Source organism: Malus sylvestris, chromosome 1, assembly GCF_916048215.2.
Source record: "Malus sylvestris chromosome 1, drMalSylv7.2, whole genome shotgun sequence".
NCBI classification, from domain to species: Eukaryota; Viridiplantae; Streptophyta; class Magnoliopsida; order Rosales; family Rosaceae; genus Malus; species Malus sylvestris.
The window spans coordinates 9,506,149-9,526,917 of record NC_062260.1 but is presented as its reverse complement, the minus strand read 5'-3'; the positions used below and the strand labels follow the sequence as shown (position 1 = coordinate 9,526,917).

At 39.1% G+C, this 20,769-nt stretch overlaps 1 protein-coding gene and 1 pseudogene across 1 annotated transcript; one reads left to right on the top strand and one right to left on the bottom strand.

Moving 5' to 3' along the window:
* Positions 1–9,085, top strand: LOC126608383 (pentatricopeptide repeat-containing protein At4g02750-like; annotated as a pseudogene).
* A 1,168-nt stretch (positions 9,086–10,253) lies between these two features.
* On the bottom strand, positions 10,254–16,436 carry LOC126628325 (uncharacterized). The gene is made up of 3 exons (XM_050297959.1): positions 15,711–16,436; positions 11,219–11,285; positions 10,254–10,464 (listed from the first exon to the last, which is right to left on the bottom strand). The coding sequence occupies exons 1-3, from the start codon at positions 15,937–15,939 to the stop codon at positions 10,458–10,460; spliced, it is 303 nt and encodes a 100-aa protein (XP_050153916.1). The 5' UTR covers positions 15,940–16,436; the 3' UTR covers positions 10,254–10,457.
* Positions 16,437–20,769: the final 4,333 nt, after the last annotated feature.

Sequence of the window (20,769 nt, the reverse complement as noted above, 5' to 3'; positions counted from 1 at the left end):
ATGAATCCCGAGGTGCCCTAAAACCTTTGGGTTTAGGGTTTCAGATTTGTAGTTGCTTTTCTCTGTGTGTGGATATACGTTCGATCAGAGTGTTGACAGAGACGACTGCGATTTAGGGTTTTGCAAAGTACAAGAAAAAGTCTTTCTCCGTCGCTGCATGCTTTTCTGCTGAGAGAGGAGGCAATGGCAAGTTCTAATCCGGGAGATGTTCGTGCTGTTTAGGTAGGTTCTTACTTCGTGACCCAGTATTATCAGATTCTTCAAAAGCAACCTGATGTTGTTCATCAGTTCTACTCTGATGGAAGCTCCATGATTCGTGTCGATGGTGATTCCACAAAATCTGCTGCCGGTATACTGGTTTGATGTTTCCTGTTTCAAAACTCATGCACTGCGGATTCTGAAGATGTGAGAGCTTGGAGGTATTTGCTCAGCGGAGAATGGTAGCATTCAAGATGTAGCAAAAGCTGAAAAGGAAAGATAGGCGGCAGAAAGCGATCCTTCAAACCAGCCAGCCAACGGAGATTAACACAACTGACCTCAGATGGGTTCTTCCATCAATCTCCTGGCAATTGCTCAACTCTTTCCGTTAAGCACTCACCAGTGATCTGATCGGAGTCTCATTCAACAATTGGGAAGCTTGCAGAAAGCGATCCTTCGAACCAGACAACTAGCGAAGTTGAACACAATCATGATGTTAGAAAAAGAAAAAGGAGGATGGGCTAAACGTGGGTTGTACTATGATGTTGTTGAGAGAATATTTAAAAAAAAAAAGAAAAAGAAAAAAAGAAAACAGAAAAGAATAAACAGAAACAAAAGCAAAAGCAAAGCAGAAAAGAAAAGAGAAAAGAAGAAACAGAAACAAAAGCAAAAGCAAAGCATAAAGCAAAAAAAGATAAAAAGAAACAGACATAAATGCGATGGTGATGACATGCAGAAAAGGGAATTATGGGTGTGACCCATTGAGCAGAGGGTTGGATTTATTTTTTAATGATGTGATTTGTTTTTCTTATCTTTCGGAGACATCTGTATAACCCCATCAGAGGGTAATAAAAAAAAGAAAAACGGTAAGCCCAAAATAATGGGTTGGAATGTTATGTGCAGGGCCAAGGCTCATATGCCCAAAAGAGTATGTCCAGTACTTCAAATTTATTCGGCACCCTGCCATTATTATCACTAACCAGATAATCAAGAGTACGTCTAGTACTCCAAATGTATTCGGCACCTTGCCGCTATTATCACCAACCAGGTAATCAAAAGTACGTCCAGTACTCCAAAATTATTCGGCACCCTGCCGCTATTATCACCAACCAGGTGATCAAAAGTACGCCCAATACTCCAAAATTATCACCAACTAGGTGATCAAGAATACGTCCAGTACTCCAAATTTATTCGGCACCCTGCCGCTATTATCACCAACCAGGTGATCAAAAGTACGCCCAGTACTCCAAAATTATTCAGCAACCTGCTGCTATTATCACCAACCAGGTGATTAAAAGTACGTCAAGTACTCCAAAATTATACATGAGCATCACTCATGTCAATCATATAGGAACATTCATGAGCATCACTCATGTCAATCATACATAAACATTCATGAACATCATTCAAGTCAACATTCATGAGCATCACTCATGTCAACATTCATGAGCATCACTCATGTCAATCAGCTTCGAAAGCTTCATTTACAGAGCTCCAGCTTCGAAAACTTCATTTACGAAGCTCCGACTTCAAAGCTGCATTTACAAAAGCTCCAGCTTCAAAGCTTCACTTTCAAAGCTACACCTACAAAGCTTCAGTGCATGGTATACAAAGACCGCCTCTGAACAACCGCCACTTCGGCCCATACATGGATTGAATTTGAAGTCTCCAGCCAACAACCTCTATTGATTGAAGACTTGGGGGACTACACTATGTACCATATATTGGGCTTCCGCAACTGGGCCTCATGAAAAATACTTGGGGGACTTAGCCCATCATATATGTATTAAGGAGCGAGCCCTTATTCTATAAAAAAGACTCTCTCACTTTCATTAGAGAGCACCCATTAATTATGTATTGAGGAGCCAACCCTTATTCTATAAAAGGGACTCCCTCACTTTCATTAGAGAGCACCCATTATTTATGTATTGAGGAGCCAACTCTTATTCTATAAAAGGGACTCTCTCACCTCCATTAGAGAATATCGTCGCCAGATGAGCAACAACCTCGCCGCGAGCATCAACTTTAGCCCATCATTGATGTATTGAGGAGCGAACCCTTATTCTATAAAAGGGACTCCCTCACCATCATTAAAGAGCATCGCCACCTGCTGAACAACTACCTAGCCGCGAGCATCAAATCTAGCCCATCATTTATTTATTGAGGAGCGAGCCTTTATTCTATAAAAGGGACTCCCTCACCTTCAACGCCACAAGCCGAGCCAACCATGGCAACGTAAGCCACAAGCCGAGCAGCCTCGCAACATGTGCTACTTCTAGTTGAGCATCATTTCACATTGAGCACCGCCTCATATCGAGTATTCAGTTCTAGACGACATCTAGTTACTTCGGCCCACACATGGATTGAATTTTAAGTTTCCAGCCAAAAGACTCTCTTGACTGAAGACTTGGGGGATTACTGTTGGTACCACATATATTGGGCCTCAGACTTTAACACATTGGGCCTCAACATTTGGGCCTCATTACCTAGCTCATTATTATGTAAAAGGAGGAGCCCCTTATTCTATAAAAGAGGACTCCTCTCCCCTTACAAAAGGGACTCAGATCTCAGATCAGGGGATACCCCTAAAACATACAAGCCACAAAGCTCTCAGAGAAACTTGTAATCCATACATTCATACAGAGAAATGTAATGAACATCAGTGTGGACGTAGCCCAAACATTGGGGTGAACCACGATACATCTTGTGTTCTTTACTTTCTTGCAGATTCATGGTCGGATTTACATTGTTCCAAGACCTCCTGGTTTTGTGCATCAACAAATGATAATAGAGAATACGAATAAATAAAAACCAATTCATAAGAGTACTAGCTAAGAGGAGTGCTAGAATACGAGTGAATTCACAATCAGAGCATAAGTAGCCTAAGTTCAGTACAAAAAACAAGTACTACTTAAACGACACCCAAAGATGTCTTACATTGTGATATTTTGTCAGAACCTTCGTTCAATCCTCGCAAGCCACCAACGGATAAGCTTACCTAAAACCTGGAGGGGCGCAAAATAGAAAGTGTGAGTGGGCAAAAATAAAGATTTTCAAAACCATTTCATTTATTAAATGCTCTAACCTCTCGTAGTAAAACATGTATAATTTTCCCAGGAATTGGAATATAACTATACATACATACATATATATATATATGTATAAATTTATGCTTCACATAGTCATAAACATAAATATGCCATGCCAAAATATAAAACAGAATAAGTAACTCAGGTGAAAATAAATTGATTGAAAATAACATATTGGCCGGAACCCCTGCAGAAGTCTGTACGGCTGAATTCATAGTTCATTAGTTAACCTAGCTGGAGTCATTACAAGTGACCCATACGACACTACACTGCACACAAGTCGGAACCACAGTAATGGTCTGTACGACAAGACTGGGTGTAATATAATTATGCTCATTACTACATTCTCATTATAACTGTGCGATAAATCGCTAGTCATCTATGAGTCGGAACGACCTATAATGGTCTGCACGACAAGACTGGGTGTAATATAATTATGCTCATTACTACATTCTCATTATAACTGTGCGATAAATCGCTAGTCATCTACGAGTCGGAACGACCTATAATGGTCTGCACGACAAGACTGTGCACCTAAATTGGATCCAAAGTGAGCATATGGTGCGGGAGGTGACATTATAAACATGCCTATGCCCTATCTCTCGCTAAATCACTAACACCGGGGTGCAGGTTTATGAGCTCAATGTTACTCAATTAATCACAACTGTTATTCACATTAACAATTCATAAACTCACCTGAGACTTACTTGAGCGTCCTCAGCACCACAATTATATATATAAGCAAACATCATATGCATATTCTAAATGTAAAATATTTGGCATGGCAATTTAAGTCATAACTCATTTAATTGCATTTTCTGGGAAAAAATACCTAGCATATACATATTTACTTAAAACCAAAAGCCCACCCACTGGTATGTCGAAGGGTCGTAGCCCCCGAGTCGCCCTTGACTATGCTCGTCCTCGGGATAAGTCTCCCCTATATGCGAAACGACTATAGAAACGTTAATTTAAAGCACATAACCAATACTAGCTAATAACTTCTCATACAATGCTCAAATAGGATATTTGAATATACCAATGTGATCTACACAACCTCACGAACATTCTCATATTTTTAGAAAAAAATTTCGACCACCCACGCGCCTCCACACGCCGGCGGAGGCACGGCCCTATGCGCGGCCAAACCTTAATTGAGGCCTAATGGCCGTTAAGAATATTCCGTTAAAATCAACCAATGCCGTTAGTCACCGTTAGGAATATTCCATCACAGTTGACGGAATATTCCGTCATCTTCTACCTTCGAACTCCGACAACCGTCGCCGTCGTCGGAAACTGGAAAATCTTAAAATCCTTATATCTCAGCCATTTCTTAATCAAAACTCATGAAATTGGTCTCAATTTAAAGTTTATAATTAGAAGAACACATCCTTACCAATTTCAAGGCTTGAAATCCATGAAAACTTGCTGGAGAAAGCTCGATAATCCGACGAAACTTAAAACTCGTCGAACTTGATTTCCCGACATCCAAATGATTTGGTTTTTCTTCTCTGAGCTTCGTGAGGATGATCCAAAGCTCCTTATGTCCTTAAAAACTCCTAAAAATCTCACATTAATTAGTGCATGAACAGTGCATGAAATCTGAGGTTAGAGTTCTTGGGGTTTTTGCAGCTTTCAAGTTCTAAAAATAGCATATACGAACTCAGAAGCTTGCAAGGAGTTCAAATCTTACCTTCTTGACATCGATCCGTGTCTGAATGAGAGGGTTCAAGATTTTTTTGTACATTTGTACGGACGTTGCAGAAAAATCGAAAGGGAGAGGAGAGAGTGCACGAGGGAAAGGTTGAGTGTGTGCGTGTGTTGGTCCTACTTGGTCTTCCAATACACAAAACAAACTCTTTAAGTCCTAAGTGTTCCAAAAACTTAGGAAAAGCTTTGAATTGGTCCAAATAAAACTTCATCCACATAACCACACAAAACGTCCAAGGGTAAATAAGTAATCTCACGTCGTCGAAAATAAATATTTCGGGACGGGCTGTGACAAAGAGAGAGAGAGAAAGAGAGTGAATGTTGAATTATGTAGATAGCAATATAGCACCCATGTGCTTTGAGTTATTTAATAATATAATAGGCCATATACATATTCCAACGTGTGTATATATATATATATATATATATATATATATATATATATATATATATAGGGTTTAAACTTTAAAGTTCGGTTTGGGATTATAACACCGAAATATTTTAAAGTGTGAGACTGATCCCATACTGAACAATTCGGGATCTGTTTGGTTTTGGTATAAAAAAATTTCGGGATTTTCGGTTCGATTTTGGTATGGTTTGAGATTTTCTGTACTTTTTTTCCACCCCTATGCACAACTGCATTTAATTTGGTGGGACAGCTTTACCACTTTAATTGTCTAAGGGGTCCACCATATCAATACTTACACAATCTCTATATGTGGGTTCATGCACTAAGTATCTGGTGAGTCTCTATACTTTAGGGACTGACTTTCCGACCCATTGAAAATTCATTTTATCCTTGTATTTGTTTTATACTTATTTTATATGGTGGTTGTCCCTATACTTTAAGGACTCACTTTCCGACCCATTAGAAATTCATTTTGTCCCTATATGTGTTTTATACTCATTTTATACGATGATTGTCTCTATATAGGAACTTCATTGGAGATGCTCTAAGTGGGAATGAATTTAGAATGCCACTGCGTTCAGTTTTGTGCTAGTTTTTCATTAACTCTAATTATTCTATGTCTGTTCTTAAAGTCTCTGTCCAAATCTTCCTATTTGTTTTTCTACTCTTTTCCTTTGACCTGTCTCATAATTGCAATTTCTAACCAGAGTTTCTGTAGGTCTTCGTTTTACATGTCTAAACGATAATAATCGATTTTCTCTCATCTTATTTTCAATTGTAGCCTCGTACTTTATCTTGGATATCTTGGATATTCTCGTTTTTAATCTTGTATTTTCTCGTGTGCCCCTCATCCAATGCATCATTTTCACCTCTACTACTCAATGTTTGCATGTATTGATGCTTGATCGGCCAACATTTTATGTCATAAAGCATTATTGGCCTTATTGACATCTTATAAAATTTTCTCTTAAATTTTAACGTTATACGATGGCCGCACAGCATATCCAATGCACTCTTCCACTTCATCCATCTAGCTTGTATTTTGTGGTTGAGATTTTCATCCAATTTTCTATTCTTTTGCAATATATATCCAAGATAGTGAAAATGTTCACTCTTTGGTATTTCCTAATCTTTAATCCTTACCCTATCTGTTTCATACTCTGTCTTAAACCTACTTAGGCGAACACCTTTAGATTCTAACACTTTCCGCCAAAAGTTAAGTTTCCCATTTACTTCATATTGCGTTTTATATATCAGTAATATGTCATATGTGAAAAGCATTTACCAAATGATATTATATTGAATGTCTCGTTAACTTGTCTATTACCAATATGAAAAGATAAGGATTTAAAACATTACATGAAAGCTTTCGGTTTGTCCTTCATGGGTTCTTATTGAGTCCTTACTTGATCATACATATCCCTATGAGAAAATTGTAGAGCAATGAGCTGGTCGACGAGGCCTTCAAGTACTTCCAACAGATGTTGGAAAGAAATATTGCTTCTTGGAATGCTATGATTTTGGGGTTAAATATGATCGGCTGGAGGAAGCTAGTAGGATATTTGAAGACATGCCGAGGGGCAATGTTATTTCTTATAGGGAGTTTTAACGAAAAGCCCGCGGTACTGTTCACTTTAACGAAAAACCACATTTTTACACTAAAAAGTCAATCTTGGTACTATTCACTTTACCTTTTATTTTGTCTTTATCGTTAAAACTCAAAGTTTTCAAGCCATTTTCATTAGTTTTCCTTATTTTTTAGTGTGACCGTCACACAGGATGATACATTACGTGTTGCTATATAAATGGTGGAATATGTGTGTTAAAAAGTTAATAACTTAAAAAATAAAATTTCTCACCACTTATATAAAAACACGTGGTGTACCGTCCGTGTTCCAGTCACAACTAAAAAATTCTCCTGTTTGATTGCATGCCTCGAGAAATTTTTTAATGTGACCGGAACACGGGGTTGTACATCACGTGTCACCATACAAATGGTGAGATATGTGTATTAAAAAGTTAATAATTTAAAAAATACAATTTTCCACCACTTATATGAAAACACGTGGTGTATCATCCGTTTTCCGGTCACAATGAAAAATTTCTCGCATGCCTCGCATGCCTCGCAAGAGTGCCGTTTCTTGGACAGTGCTGATTAGTGGGTATGTGGAGAACGGCAAGTTTGATGAAGCAAGGGAATTGTACGGGCAGATGCCTGAGAAAAATGCAGTCGCAATGACAGCTATGCTCACGGTCTATTCTTAAGGAGGGAAACATGGAAGATGCCAGACCTTTATTTGATCAAATTCAGTGCAAGGATCATGTCTCTTGGAATGCAAGGATAACAGGTATGCCAAGTGCAATTCACTCTTCAATCTGGAGGAACCTTGAAATTTCTTACTAGGGTATTCTACTTGCACTCGTGATGTAAGTGACAACGTTACAGCTCCAATCCTTACCTAATATGACATTGATTTGTTTGCACTTCTCATAGTACTTCAATTAGGTCAACATCTTCCATGTCTGATGTGCTCACTGCTCAGGAAATGTTCTTCGAGTTTCTAAACCATTGTCCTAATTTAGCAGGCTTTCCTTTTCACCTTCAATGTTTATCGAAAGCTTAACTAGTTTGTTGTGTTTGTGTCGATTTCTAAAGCATTGTCCTAATCACTTGTCCCCTGACATGCCTTTTCATCTACAGGCTATGCACAAAATGGCGGTGGAGAGGAAGCACTCCAGTTACACTCACAAAAGCTTGAGATTGGTCTGCATCCAGATAAGTGGACCCTTGTTTCCGTTCTTACTGCCTGTTCTAGTCTTGCATCGCTTAAAAATGGAAGACAAACTCTTCTGCTCATTATTAAACATGGATTTGAATCAAACCTCTCCCTATATAACGCTTTGATTACCATGTACAGCAAATGTGGTGCGATCATTGATGCCGAGTGAGCTTTCAAACAAATTGAGCTTCCAGACCTCGTTGCTCGTTCATGGAACACCATTATTGCTGCTTTTGCACAGAATGGTCTCTATGAGAAAGCTCTTGGTTTCTTCAACCGGATTGCGGTCTGTGGCTTAGAACCAGACGGTTAACATATCTTAGATTGTTATCTGCTTGTGCTCATGCAGGGAAAGTGAACGAGAGCTTGAAGTTCTTAAGACTCGATGGTCTGTAGATACGGCATTGCTCCTAGATCGGAGCATTATGCTTGCTTGGTTGGCATTTTGTGTTGTGCAGGTCAGTTAGAGAAGGCTTGCAACACAATCCAAGAGATACCATTAGAAGCAGACTCCAGAATACGGGGCTCTCTTGTGGTAGCTTGCAGTGTTCACGTAAACGTAGAAATAGGGGAGCTGGCTGCAAAAGTATATATTAGATTTGAATCCTCGTGGTTCCGGGCCTTATGTCTTGTTGTCTAACATATTCGCAACTGCCGGAAAATGGAGGGATGTTGCATCAAATTTATTCTCCGGGCCTGTTTTCTTAAACCTCATGGTCTAAGAAAATTGTGGTTACCTATTGTTCGATCTTAATCCAACCGTATGTGGTCGTTTAACATTTTTATTGTACTTTATCCTTCATTGTTGAATTAAGATTGAACAGTAAGTGACCATAATTTTCATATAGACCCTTAAGTCTAGGAGAACGAGACTCGTATATTCTCCACAAATTATTTTTGAAATGTGATTTTTAGATATTTTTTTAGCTTGTCATACATTACTTTTGTATTTTTAACTATCAAATTCAATAAATTAAACGAAACTATCGAGCATAATTAAATATGAGTGTGTGTTTATTAATTTCCATTATCTTTGCACCCTTATTAATCTTAGGATGCGTCTTGCTTTTGTTAGCCTTAGTTTAGCACGACAGACCCTCTATGTCATATAGTTGAAACAAATTCACCGACCATTTTTTGGAGAGATTTTTCAATGTGACCAATACACGGGGTGGTACATCATGTGTCACTATACAAATGATGTGATATGTGTGTTAAAAAGTTAATAACTTAAAAAATAAAATTTCCTATCACTTACATCAAAATACATAGTGTACTGTCTGTGTTCTCACTTAGACCCAATAGTTTTTGACACGACACGAAAACAATACGAAAATAACGGGTTTCGGGTCAACACAATAACTAATCGAGTCATTATCGGATGATCCGTTAATAACGGATATACACGCGGGTAACGCGTGGGTAACCCGTTTCGACATTTTAAGAAAAAAAATATTTTGATAATTTTAAAGTTTAATTACTAAAAGATTTATTTTAAAATATAATAGCCATATTAATATATACAATATATTCTATATTAAATATATAGTTTTGTATTATTATTCTATATAAATTAAAAAAAAACGTTTTAGTCATTATTTATTTTTATTGTGAGAGTTCCTTATTATCATTACTAGGATAAAATTTACTTAACATGTTGTTGTCCAAAATTAAAATAAACTAGTATAATATTTATATATGCAAGAACTAAGAAGACATACATACAAGTATGAAAAATGTGAAAGAATATATAAACACTTGTGATTCATCATTATTCCTTTACGAGTAGATAATGATTACACTTACATTATCGTTTAGATTTTTAAAACCCTTCAAACCCTCATAAATAATGTTTTGTATTTGAGGGGAAAATTAATAATAATTATTGTAGAAGTGTAAAAAATGTAAAAAAAAAATATACAATCACTATTCACTTATAGTGACAAGCTTTACAACTTTCATGAAGGGTTCATGACACACCCCGATCCTAGAATCAAGGCGTGCTGGCCGTCACGTGAGTGTGACGTAACCAAAAGTGCGATGCGGAAGCAAAGGATATGAGAAATATGAAGGAATTTAAAACAACTACTAGCAATAATATCCAACTAGCATGCTAGAGTGAGTTTAAGTGTGCAGTACATAATTTTAGAGCATAAAAACTAGGTGCAGTCAAGTAGGACTATAATTAAATTACAACACCCGCAGGTGAGTCCTACAGGTAGGAAGTCTGTCAGAACGCCGAAGAAAACCTCGTGAGCCACCAACTGCTAACTAGAACCTGGAGGAGCGCAAAAACAAAATTGAGTGAGTCAGTAAAGCCAAAGTTTTCCAAAACATTTCATTTAAAACATTTCTAATCCCTCACTGTAAAACCTGTATACTTTTCCAGAAAATAACATAATAGTATATAAAACCTCATACGTCACAAATCACCAATCTATCACAAATCCAGGAATATGCCATGCCATAAATGTCAATAACAAAACATGGATGCATCAAAATAACAGGTGACATAATGAATCAACCGGAGACCCTGCAGTTGGTTCTGTATGGTTAATTCCATAGCTCAATATCCAACCCAGCCGGAGTCACCACGATGACCTGTACGACACTACTCTGCACATAAGTCGGAACTACCTGAAGTAGTCTGTACGACAAGAATGGTGTAATGATACGCTCTAGTGCTTCTCTCATCAATCATCTGCGCGCATAATCTAAGGTCACCTATTAGTCGGAACCACCTCTAGTGATCTGTACGACTAGCATGTCGGAACCCTCTCATGGTCTGTACGACATGCACCTACTTGGATCCAAGGTGAGCGTGCGGTGTGGTGAATAAAACTCACCTGATACTCACATGTGTGTCCACAACACCAATTCACATATATATATATATATATATGCATCAATATCAATTCATATAATTCATAATATGCATGCATGTCATTTGAAAACATACTTTCATATAAATTCAATTTCTGGGAAAATCAATAGTATATAGGTATATACTGAAAATAAAACTGCCCACTCACTGGTAAGTCGATGGGTCGTAACCCCCGTGACGTCCCTGGATGCGCTTGTCCTCGGGATAGGTGTCACCTATATGCGAAACAACTATAAAAACGTTAATTTAAGCACATAACCGACAATTCGAAATAACTTCTCATACGGTGCTCAATTTGGGTATATGAATATACCACATCGACCTACTTGACGTCATGGACGTCGAGAAATTTTTAGAAAAATTTTCTGAGGCTGCACGCGCCCCCACGCACCGGGAGGGGCACGGACCCACGCGCACCCCACGCGCGTCTCCTACCTCGGCTTGCCGGATTGGTTTTTCCGGTGGTCGGAAAACTGGAGATTTTTCAATCTCCTTGTTCTCCATCGTTTCTCAACCATTTTCTTCGTATTTTATATCAAAATGAAGCCCTAAGCATGTAGTTTCACGTTATACTACTTTAAGGCTCTAAAAACTACGAAATCTCACTAGAGAAATTTCAAGAAAACCGGCCAAATTCGAACCCAGTGATCTCGACGTCCAAAACCTTCAAACGAAGCACTCCGAGCTTCCTTGGGACCTCACTAAGCTCACTATAAGCTTAGAATTCCCTGAAAATCAACATATTACGATTGCATGAATAGTGACATAAAATGGGGGTTCGGTTTTCACATGATTTCGAAGGTTTCACGTCCTAAAACTAGCACCAAACGACTCAGGAGGTGAAGAACCATACCTTTTTGGCGTCGATTCGTGAAAGTTCGAGGGTATTGACCCTTGTCCGTACAATTCGAGAGGGATAGAGAGACTGAACGGAGAAGAGACAGAGCACGGGGGAAAAAAGGGGAGATGCCCCGTGTGGTCCAACCAAAACAATTTAAAAAAATCTAATTCCTTTAATCCCTAACCACATAAATTACAACCCAATTTTTAATCCCACTAAAACTATTTTTCCAAAAGTTTAGGAATGAATGTAATATGTCCAACAAGTCACACACACACATACCTTAATACCCGCCAAGGGTAATTCCGTCATTTCACGTCCTCGATATATAAAAATCCGGAACGGGCTATGACAATCTCCCCTCCTTATAGAATTTCGTCCCCGAAATTCATACGACCAAACAATCCGCTTAATACCCATAAAATAACCTTGGATACATCTCTCTCATTCCATCTTCTGTCTCCCAAGTAGCTTCTTCTACTGAATGGTTCCTCCACAATACTTTCACCAAGCTCACTGTCTTATTCCTTAGAACCTTGTCTTTCCAATCCACGATAGTCACTGGTTCCTCATCATACGTCAAATTCGGATTAATCTCCAAAGGTTGAGGAGGAATCACATGTGAAGGATCTGAGACATAATGTCGAAGCATCGAGACATGAAACACATTATGTACCTTAGATAACTCCGGAGGCAACTCTAACCTGTAAGCAACTTCACCGACCCTCTCAGTGATCTCATAAGGTCCTATGTACCTAGGACTTAATTTGCCTTTCTTTCCAAATCTCACTACACCTCTCCAAGGTGACAATTTCAAGAATACCAAATTACCCACATCTTAAACTCGATCAGTAGCATGACTATGCTAAACTCTTTTGTCGATCCTGGGCCGCTTTCAGGTTAGACTTAATCACTTGAATATTTTGAGTAGTCTCATCCACAATCTCTGGGCCTTCTAACACTCTTTCGCCAACCTCTGACCAACACAACGGCGTACGACAAGCTCTACCATAAAGTGCCTCAAATGGTGACATACCAATGCTCGAATGAAAACTATTATTATAGGCAAATTCCATCAAGTCTAGGCGGTCATGCCAAGAGTCACCAAACTGTAACACTGAAGATCTCAACACATCCTCCAACGTCTGAATAGTCCTCTCTGATTGTCCATCAGTTTGAGGATGATAAGCAGTGCTGTAAAGCAATTTCGTATCAAGAGCTTCCTGAAAAGCTACCCAAAACTTAGAAGTAAATCTTGGATCTCGATCAGAAATAATATTCACTGGAACTCCATGATACTTCACAATCTTCGTGATGAACAACTTAGCCAATTTATTCAGGGGATACTTTTCCCTCACTGGAATGAAGTGTGCTGACTTGGTAAGCCGATCTAAAATCACCCAAACACCATCAAATCCATTTCGTGTATGAGGGAGCTTATACACGAAATCCATAGTTATATTTTCCCATTTTCACTGAGGAATAGGAAATGGTTGCATTCGCCCAAAAGGCTTCTTTCTTTCCGCTTTGACTTGCTGACAAACAATACACCTACTTACATATTTTGCAATTTCCCTTTTCATACCCGGCCAATAATAAAATGGTCGAATGGTATGATACATCTTAGTTCCTCCTGGGTGCATCGCATAAGCTGAACAATGTGCTTCGTCCAAAATTTCTTTCTTTAATTCCTCATTATTCGACACATACATTCTGTTCTCCTGCATAAGCATGCCATCTGATTCTCGAATCCTGAGGTCTTTCTTTTTCCCTTCATTTCTCAATTGAATCATTTCTTGAATTTCTTCATCAACCATCTGAGCTTCAAATACACGATCAACCAAAACTGGCCTGACTTGGAAACTAGCAAGAAAAGCTTCTCTTCGATCTTCTAACTCTAACTTTACTCCAGTAGCTTTCAATTCTGCAAGAAGAGGAACACGGCAAGCATACAAAGCATTGAGGCGACCTTGAGGTTTCCTACTCAGTGCATCAGCTACCACATTAGCACGACCCGAATGATACTCAATAGTGCAATCATAATCACTTAGCAATTCCATCCACCTTCGCTGACGAAGATTAAGATCATGCTGAGTAAATAGATACTGAAGACTCTTATGATCTGTGAAGATCTTACACTTCTCACCATAGAGATAATGCCTCTAAATCTTCAAAGCAAAAACAATGGCTGCCAATTCAAGATCGTGAGTAGGATAATTCCTTTCATGAATCTTCAACTGTCGAGAAGCATAGGCGATCACTCTATTATGCTGCATCAAAACACATCCCAAACCATTCAAAGAGGCATCACTGTAAATCTCAAAGTTACCGCTATCATCAGGAAGTACCAATACTGGAGCATGAGTGAGACAATATTTCAATTGCTGGAAACTTTGCTCACAATTCTCATCCCACTCGAACTTAACATCATTTCTAGTTAACTTCGTTAATGGCAAAGCAATCATAGAAAAATCTTGAACAAACCGTCGATAATAACCTGCTAGACCAAGAAAACTCCGTACCTCAGTGACGGTTCGTGGTTGTTCCCAATTTTTCACTGCTGCTATCTTTTGAGGATCTACTTGAATTCCTTGTGCCGATACTACATGCCCCAAAAATGCCACTTCATTCAACCAAAACTGACATTTACTGAACTTGGCATACAACCGATGCTCCCTCAATTTCTTTAATACCAAGTTAAGATGTCGAATATGATCTGCTTTAGACTTAGAGTATACCAGAATATCATCGATAAAAACAATAACAAATTTATCAAGATATTGCTGGAATACCTCATTCATTAACCTCATGAAAGCTGCAGGTGCATTAGTCAATCTAAATGGCATCACCAGAAATTCATAATGTCCGTAACGGGTCTTGAACGCCATCTTAGGTACATCTTCGTCTTTAATCTTCAACTGATAATAACAAGATCTCAAATCAATCTTAGAGAACACACACGCACCTTTCAGCTGATCAAACAAATCATCGATGCGAGGCAATGGATAACGGTTTTTAATCGTTACCCGATTCAATTGCCTATAATCAATACATAATCTCAGAGTTCCATCTTTCTTTCTCACAAATAATACCGGAGCTCCCCAAGGTGAAGTACTAGGTTGAATGAAACCTTTATCAATTAATTCTTGTAACTGAATTTTCAACTCTCTCAGTTCAGCTGGAGCCATTCTGTATGGAGTTAAAGATATAGGATCTGTACCTGGAAGCAAATCAATAGAAAATTCCACATCTCTGTCTGGAGGCAATCCCGGCAAATTATCTGGAAATACATCAAGATAGTGCTTGACTACCCCAACTTCCTTTACACTGTTAGGGACAACATCATTTAACATCACATATGCTAAGTATCCTTGACAACCCTTCGATAATAACTTCCTTGCTCTCATGGCAGAAATAACTCCATGTCTCACCCCGCTTCTTTCACCCACAAAAGTAACCTCTGGTAATCCAGGACGATAAAAGGTAACAGATTTCCCATAACAATCTATATGGGCACGATTATAATGCAACCAATCTGCCCCTAGAATCACATCAAAATCCACAATATCTAACGGGATAAGATCAGCTAGCATAACTACATCCTCTACCATCACTGGACACCCAAGATAAACACTATCAACATAACATTTGTCCCTTCTAGGCATGGCAAACTCTAAATCAAATCCTAAAGGTGAAGGGTGAGGTTGAGTCATTTGAGCAAACGTATGAGAAATCACAGAATGTGTCGCACCACAATCAATCAAAACTCTAGAAAAATGACCAAGAATATTTAACGTACCCATGATCAAATCTGGATGGTTCTGAGCATCTTGCAGTGATATGTGATTAACACGTCCCTGAGCTTGCTGTCGTCCACCACGACCTCTGTTGCCTTGGTTACCTTGTCCCTGAGAAGCAAGTCCCTGACCTGACTGATTAAACTGCCTAGATGATCCTGCACCACTAACATCAACCTCTCCCTGTCGGGGCTGACCTCCCTGATGCCATTGAGATCCACTGGCAGGCATGGATAAATAAGAAGGATAACCCCCAGGGTCTTGGGAATACCCAGTCTGAGAATAAGGATCTTGGGAATACTGATACTGTCCGGAAGCATAGGGAGCAGCATCACCCTGATAGTGGTAAGCACCACCACGACCCGTCTGATCATAACTGCCTGATCCAAAGTTCTGCTGAATCGGCGCTGGAGGTGGCACAGCAGACTGCTGAGATTTCTATTGACTCTGGGGACACTGAACAACCCTATGTCCCATATGTCCACAGGTGTAGCAAGCACCACCACTACCACTTCTCCTACACTCCCCATGATGTCTAAAGTTACAACAACGGCATAACGGAGCACCAGAACCACCAGCACCACTAAAATCTCTTTGTCTCTGAAATCTGGGTCGGCCAGCAAATCTTCCACCTCTCATCGGGCCTATGACACTAAATCCTCCACTGGAAGAACTCAAACTCGCTTCACTTTTCTTGAAATTCTGCATCTTATGGGGTCCCTGAGTGGAGACACCCTTGCCCTTATCATCTTTCTTCTGACTATCATTCTTGTCCTCATCATCCTTACTGTCACTAGGAAGGTTGTCGGAATCCTCCATCCGAACCAGAATCTCGAAAAACTCATGATAATCGTTGCAAGGAAGCGCGCTAGCAAAAGTTCGCCATTTCCTCTTAGTTCCCAGCTTAAAACGGCGAAGCATCTCTACCTGATTACCAACTGTATCAGGATCATAACGAGACAAGTTTGTAAACTTCCTATAGTACTCATGCGCCGACATATTCTTTTGCTTCAACCGAGTGAACTCCTGCTTCTTGCGATCAATGTACTCCGGAGGGACAAATCTTTTCTTAAAATTCTCCTTGAATATTTCCCAATCAGCTGCCATCTCAGGGGACATAAACTGAGTTTGATTTCTCCACCAAGCTGCAGGTTCTCGTCCCAAAAACCAAGTAGTGGTCTCAACCCATCTATTAGTAGGAAAATTCCCATAACTCTGCATCACCTGAAAAGTCATCTCAATATGGTCTAGCCACTTTTCTGCCCCTTCATGACCTTAATTACCCATGAAACGATCCAATTTCATATTATACATAGTCTCCAAGGGTGTCCTCTGAGGAGGAGGAGGATGGCGGATTGCATTCTGAAAGGCATGGGCCATCGCTTCCCCTAATTGAGTTATGTCAGGGAAATTAGGCTCATAAGCATGACGTGATTCCCTACGAGGCGGCATAATTCTGACAGAAAACATCAAAAGATCATTAGAGCATTGATAATTTATACAGGACTGCAACCTAGGCTCTGATACCAAACTGACACACCTCGATCCTAGAATCAAGGCGTGCTGACCGTCACGTGAGTGTGACGTAACCAAAAGTGCGATGCGGAAGCAAAGGATATGAGAAATATGAAGGAATTTAAAACAACTACTGATCGGATCATATTTATATATATTTTTACTTCAAATTCACTCGTCTTTTCTTAGTTAGTTCCTTATATTTTGAGCTATTTACGTTATTTTTGTATTTATAGGATTTGTTTATGCAAAGAAAATAAAAATGGCACAAATGAGTTTTAAATAATAAATTCATCGAAAATTGCTTTAGTCGTTCTCATTTTGTCATGGGTTATTGGTAGAATTATGTCACAGATTATAGGTCATGGAAGTTAGGCTAAATTTATTAGGTATGCATTAGAAATTATATGGCATTAGAAATTATATGATATATCTAAAATTGAAGTGTTTTGCAGTTGGTGAGTAAAGAAAAGAAACATAAAGAAGCTGTCTTTGCAGCTGGAACAAATGGAAAAAAAGGGATCCAAGAGACAGCAAAACGTGAAAGAATAAAATAAGGGAAGCTGCCTTTGGGCAGTGGAAAAATAAGAAGAAAAAGGAGAATCCAAGGCATGAGACACGGGGGAATAATAGTGGAACAAAAAGAATGGCAGAAAATAAAGATAGACTTGCGGAGAGACAGGTGGGCTGTCTGTGACGAAAAAGAAATAGCTGCGTGGGCAGCTGTGTGATGACAGTCAAAAGCTAGGGTGAAAGCTGCTTTGCAGCTGGTCAAAGGGAATAAAAATAAGCTGGAAAAGTGGAGGGCAGCCTGGCTGCCAAAGTGAAAGACATGCGCATAATAAAAGAAACGGAAAGCACTGCACAGGAGGGGGTCTGGGAGCGGTAGAAGGGAGCTGCCCTTTGGGCAGCTCGCAGAGACGCAGGGAGAGAGGAGCTGCCTTTGGGCAGCGTGGAAAACCAGCGGAAAAGAGGAGGGGGGAGGAGAAAACCAAGAAGAAAACAGAATAAAAAAAAATAAAAGAAAGGCAGACTGCTGCCTTGCGGCAGCAGAAAACCGAAGGGGGACAGAAGTCAGAGACAGAAAAGCAGTAGAGGGGGGCTGTCTTTGCAGCTCAGAGGAGAGACTGTGGGCGCAGGAAATAATAGGAGGGCAGTGCAGGAACAGAAGAAAAGGCTGCCTTTGGGCAGCGTGAAGTGTGAGAAGGCAGGGAAGAAGCACAGCCAGCGCAGCGGAAATGGGGAGGACGCCAGTGAAGAAAGCAGCAAGCTGCTCTCTCTCTCTTTCGGTTTAATCTTTCCAAACTTCTCTTTTATTTCTGTTTTTAATAATGTGTAAATAAACTTATTTTGGCTAGAGGTTAATTCAAAGCCATGAATATATTTGTAATATGAATTGATTACCTTCGGTTGTGATTTCATAAGTTGTGATTTCAATTTACTTATCCGTTCGTATAAAAACTGATTTGTGTATGTTGGTTGAGAGTGCACGCTTAATTTACATGCATGAATTTGATGCTAGAATATAAGTGAATTTCACCTAATCGTTATGAACTTATTTTCACAAGTAGTAAAGGTTGCTAGTCACAATCACGTTAAGTAAATTCTTGGCAAGAGTATCATGCTTTTTCATAGTTACGAATGCCTCGTCAATGCTTATAGTTTTCACAAAGTTTAATGATCTTTGATTGTATCTCTATTGTGCTTTTCACGTAGGGGACTTTTGAAGAATGTTTTGAATTGTTGTATGCGTTTTTCCGTCCAATTCAATAACTTAAGGAAAACTTGAAGATTAAAAAAGTGCTGTTCACGGTTAATCTGGAGTATTGAGATTCACAATTTATTGAAAGAACAACTGAAAATCAATTTAGGTTGCATATGTGTCATGTGTGGAGAAGAACCCTCTAGCTAGTCCGTCATTTATCATTTCACCTTAATTTCATGTTTTTGTCAATTCTGTAATTTAATTAAGTTTAATTTACTTTTCATCAAAACCAAACACCCATCCATTGTTAAATTATATTATTTAGTTAGTTTTCTTTATTGTTAGTCTTTTAATTTAATTTCCGTCCATTTCAGTTCCTAGTGTTTAATTTGATTGTTTTCATTATTTTGAGTCATCCTAAGTGTATTTTGAATTATTAGAGTTTTTAGCCTAGTTTTGTGTCCTTGAGTCTTATTTAATATTTTTTAAATTAATTTAGAATAGATTAGCAATCCCTCCTAATCCCCGGCCTAGAACGATACCCTACTTACATCCATACTACAATTGTCAAAAAGAGGGTTTAATTTGTGTGTTAACTTATTTTTCACATCAAATTTTGGCGCCGTTGCCGGGGATTAGTAACTTTGCTAATCCTTTTATTTTTGTTTTTGTTTATGTTTATATTGGTGTTTGTGTATTTTACTTTTGATATTTGATTTATTTTTCTTTCTTTGATTTTAGGCACAAATGGAGCTGAGGGAAATTTAAAGGAAAGATGCGTCCGGCTAAAGACGTTAAATCAAGCGCTTCTTGGGAGGCAACCCAAGCATTCAACGAAGGGAGACTTTGGAATCGCTAACCCAATCAGATTTGCATTTTTACACCCTTATCTTTACTGCTTTCATTTTGTTTTGTTTAGTTAGTTGTGTTATTTGGTTAATTTCTGTGAGTTTGTATTACTTAGTTTAAGTGTGGGGGAAGGTTAACCAAAGTCTCTTTACATTAATTTACATAAAAAAAAATTAAATTAAAAAAAAAAAAAAGATAAAATTTAAAATTAATGATAAAAAAAAAAAAACAATTAAAAAATCAAAAAAAAAAAATACATAAAAAAAAAAAAAAAAATTAAAATTAAAATTTTACAATGATGTAAACTAATAGTATTCATTGGTCGGGTGGTGCTTCAGTAGTAGGCGGGGCTTCAGCAGTCGGCGGGGCCACAGAAGGAAGAGGCAGCAGAGGTTGATCAGTTGGAGCTTCACTACGTGGTGCCGCCCCAGAAGACGAAGGCAGATGCGGTTGGAACAAACCCACAAACCTCCGATGATCAAGTAAAATTTGACCATCGGTGTCCTGCATATGGTCAATCTTCCTCTTCATGCTGGTGGCATAGCTGTGTGCGAGCTTGTGCAATTCCTTATTCTCATGCTTGAGCCCTTTAATCTCTTGCTTGAGACTCTGTATTTCAGCCACCAAGGATTCAACGTGACGGGTTCGGGCATATAGGCGTTGGGCCATGTTGGATATGGAACCCGCACACTGCACACTGAGAGCCAGAGACTCCTTGACCGCCAATTCATCAGACCGCCTTGCGAGCAGTCTGTTATCTCTGGGAGTGACAAGGTTTCGGGCCACCACCGCAGCGGTCATGTCATTTTTCATCATCGAATCCCCCACGGTAAGGGGACCGGTAGGGGATATGAAGGATGGCCGCCATATGTTGTCTGGTGAAGGCGGAGCTGCCTCTTCACCAATGTTCAAGTCAAAACGACGATCAGAAGGGCCAGACATTTTTCAGAGGTGGTAAAGAAAGAAGAGAGTTGGACTGATCAAGATTAAAC

Bases quoted from the DNA above. Each gene is read 5' to 3' on its own strand.
- LOC126628325 (XM_050297959.1), bottom strand. From the start codon at position 15,939: ATGCCTGCCAGTGGATCTCAATGGCATCAGGGAGGTCAGCCCCGACAG. The intron at 11,286-15,710 runs GTACGTTAAATA...TTTCGCATATAG, and splicing joins CCATCCAGATTTGATCATGG to GTGACACCTATCCCGAGGAC.